The sequence below is a fragment of the Limulus polyphemus genome, unplaced genomic scaffold (assembly GCF_000517525.1).
Source record: "Limulus polyphemus unplaced genomic scaffold, Limulus_polyphemus-2.1.2 Scaffold14656, whole genome shotgun sequence".
Taxonomy (NCBI): domain Eukaryota; kingdom Metazoa; phylum Arthropoda; class Merostomata; order Xiphosura; family Limulidae; genus Limulus; species Limulus polyphemus.
This window is the reverse complement of record NW_013680266.1, coordinates 3,462-5,007: the sequence shown is the minus strand read 5'-3', so window position 1 is coordinate 5,007 and position 1,546 is coordinate 3,462. Positions and strand designations below refer to the sequence as shown.

Genomic DNA, 1,546 nt, shown 5'->3' with positions numbered 1-1,546 from the left:
CCTTTCGACTTTTGATTCTTGTTGTTAAGCTACACAATGGGCTATCTGTGCTCTGTCTACCATGGATATCGAACCGTGATTTTTAGCGTCTTAAGCCTTTTTATCTAAGAAAGCATGATTATTCTATTAACGCTTAAATTACCGATTTGTTTTTATACTGTTGACTACCAGTGGGGTCCACATAGTATATCATGTTAAGTAATGTTATGGATTTTTACCTGTTACACGACCCGATGTGAAGGTGTGACTGAAAAAAGAGGATGAAATCAAATATGTTTAAAAATCTTAAAAAATCCAGTATTGACCTCGTCCGTCGCTCTAGGGTTAACAAAGGCTATTTTATTGGCATATAAAAATCGTTTGTTTAGGTATATTTTTTATATGTATTTGAGGCTTTTCTCACATAATTAAAGCAGTAAGCATAGCAGAAATTATCTTGGAATAAAATAGTTTATATTTTCTACAATAATAGAACTTTCCGATAAGAATGAATTACAATCGTGAGGTTGGACTGATGGCGCCCACTAACCTGTCTCAAAATGGCGTAGAAAACATCCAGGTGAGAGTTTAGGTCAACTCCATCTGGTCCGGTGAGCTGACCCTCGTCAGCGTAGCGTTGTTCATCAAACACGTCCAGCTGCTCAGAAAGGTCCGTCTCTCGTCCGTTTTTTGAGCATTCTCTCCTACGAAAGTCAGTTTTAATCAATATATTATGAACAATAGATAGAGAGCAGAGCATACACTGAACATCGGGTTTTATACTTAAATAACCTCGGTGGTTTTTCCAAGCCGATACAGTTAATGAACAAAAAAGTTTTCGACTCTATTGGTTCCAAGACACGCATGTTTCAACACATAATAATGAGAACCAGGTGATTACAGCATGTTTCAACACATAATAATGGAAACCAGGCGATTACAGCAGTAACTAAAAGGGCACTCAGTAGACTGTATACCTCTGCCATGCAGCGTTGATCATATTCGGTTCTCAAAAAATACGAAAATGTGTCTTTATGTCTGTCGTTATCAACGGACACGAACCATTTTTGGCAGGACAATGGGGAATAATATTCTATACATGTCCACCAAGTTTCATCAAAATCCGATCATTTTTGACTGAGTTAAAGGACTGAGTGAAATTCGGGCCCCGTGTTAACAGATGTGGATTTTTTTGTATTTTCGTGACCTTGACCTTGACTCTTCAAAAATTAATCACTTCTAAGTTGGGTCATAGTCCAAATACATTTCAGCCACTGTCAAGAAATCTTGCTAACAAACAAACAAATAAACACACAGGGGTGCCAGAGGTAATGATAACATTTATTTAACGAACCAACGTTCACCCTCTGGATCAACCAGTAAATGTTTATTCTCGGCAGTAGTAATGTTAGGAACCAACGTTCACCCTCTGGATCAACCAGTAAATGTTTATTCTCGGCAGTAGTAATGTTGGGAACCAACGTTCACCCTCTGGATCAACCAGTAAATGCTTATTCTCGGCAGTAGTAATGTTGGGAACCAACGTTCACCCTCTGGATCAACCAGT

The 1,546-nt window shown here is 38.3% G+C and overlaps 1 protein-coding gene across 1 annotated transcript in view; it reads right to left on the bottom strand.

Moving 5' to 3' along the window:
* Positions 1 to 529: 529 nt before the first annotated feature.
* LOC106477380 (inverted formin-2-like) overlaps positions 530 to 1,546 on the bottom strand; it is a gene marked incomplete at both ends in the record, with an annotated part of 4,240 nt that continues 3,223 nt past the window's right edge. Inside the window, one exon of the mRNA XM_013937955.1 lies at positions 530 to 683. Coding sequence (XP_013793409.1) covers positions 530 to 683 — 154 coding nt within the window. The remainder of the gene's footprint in view (positions 684 to 1,546) is intronic.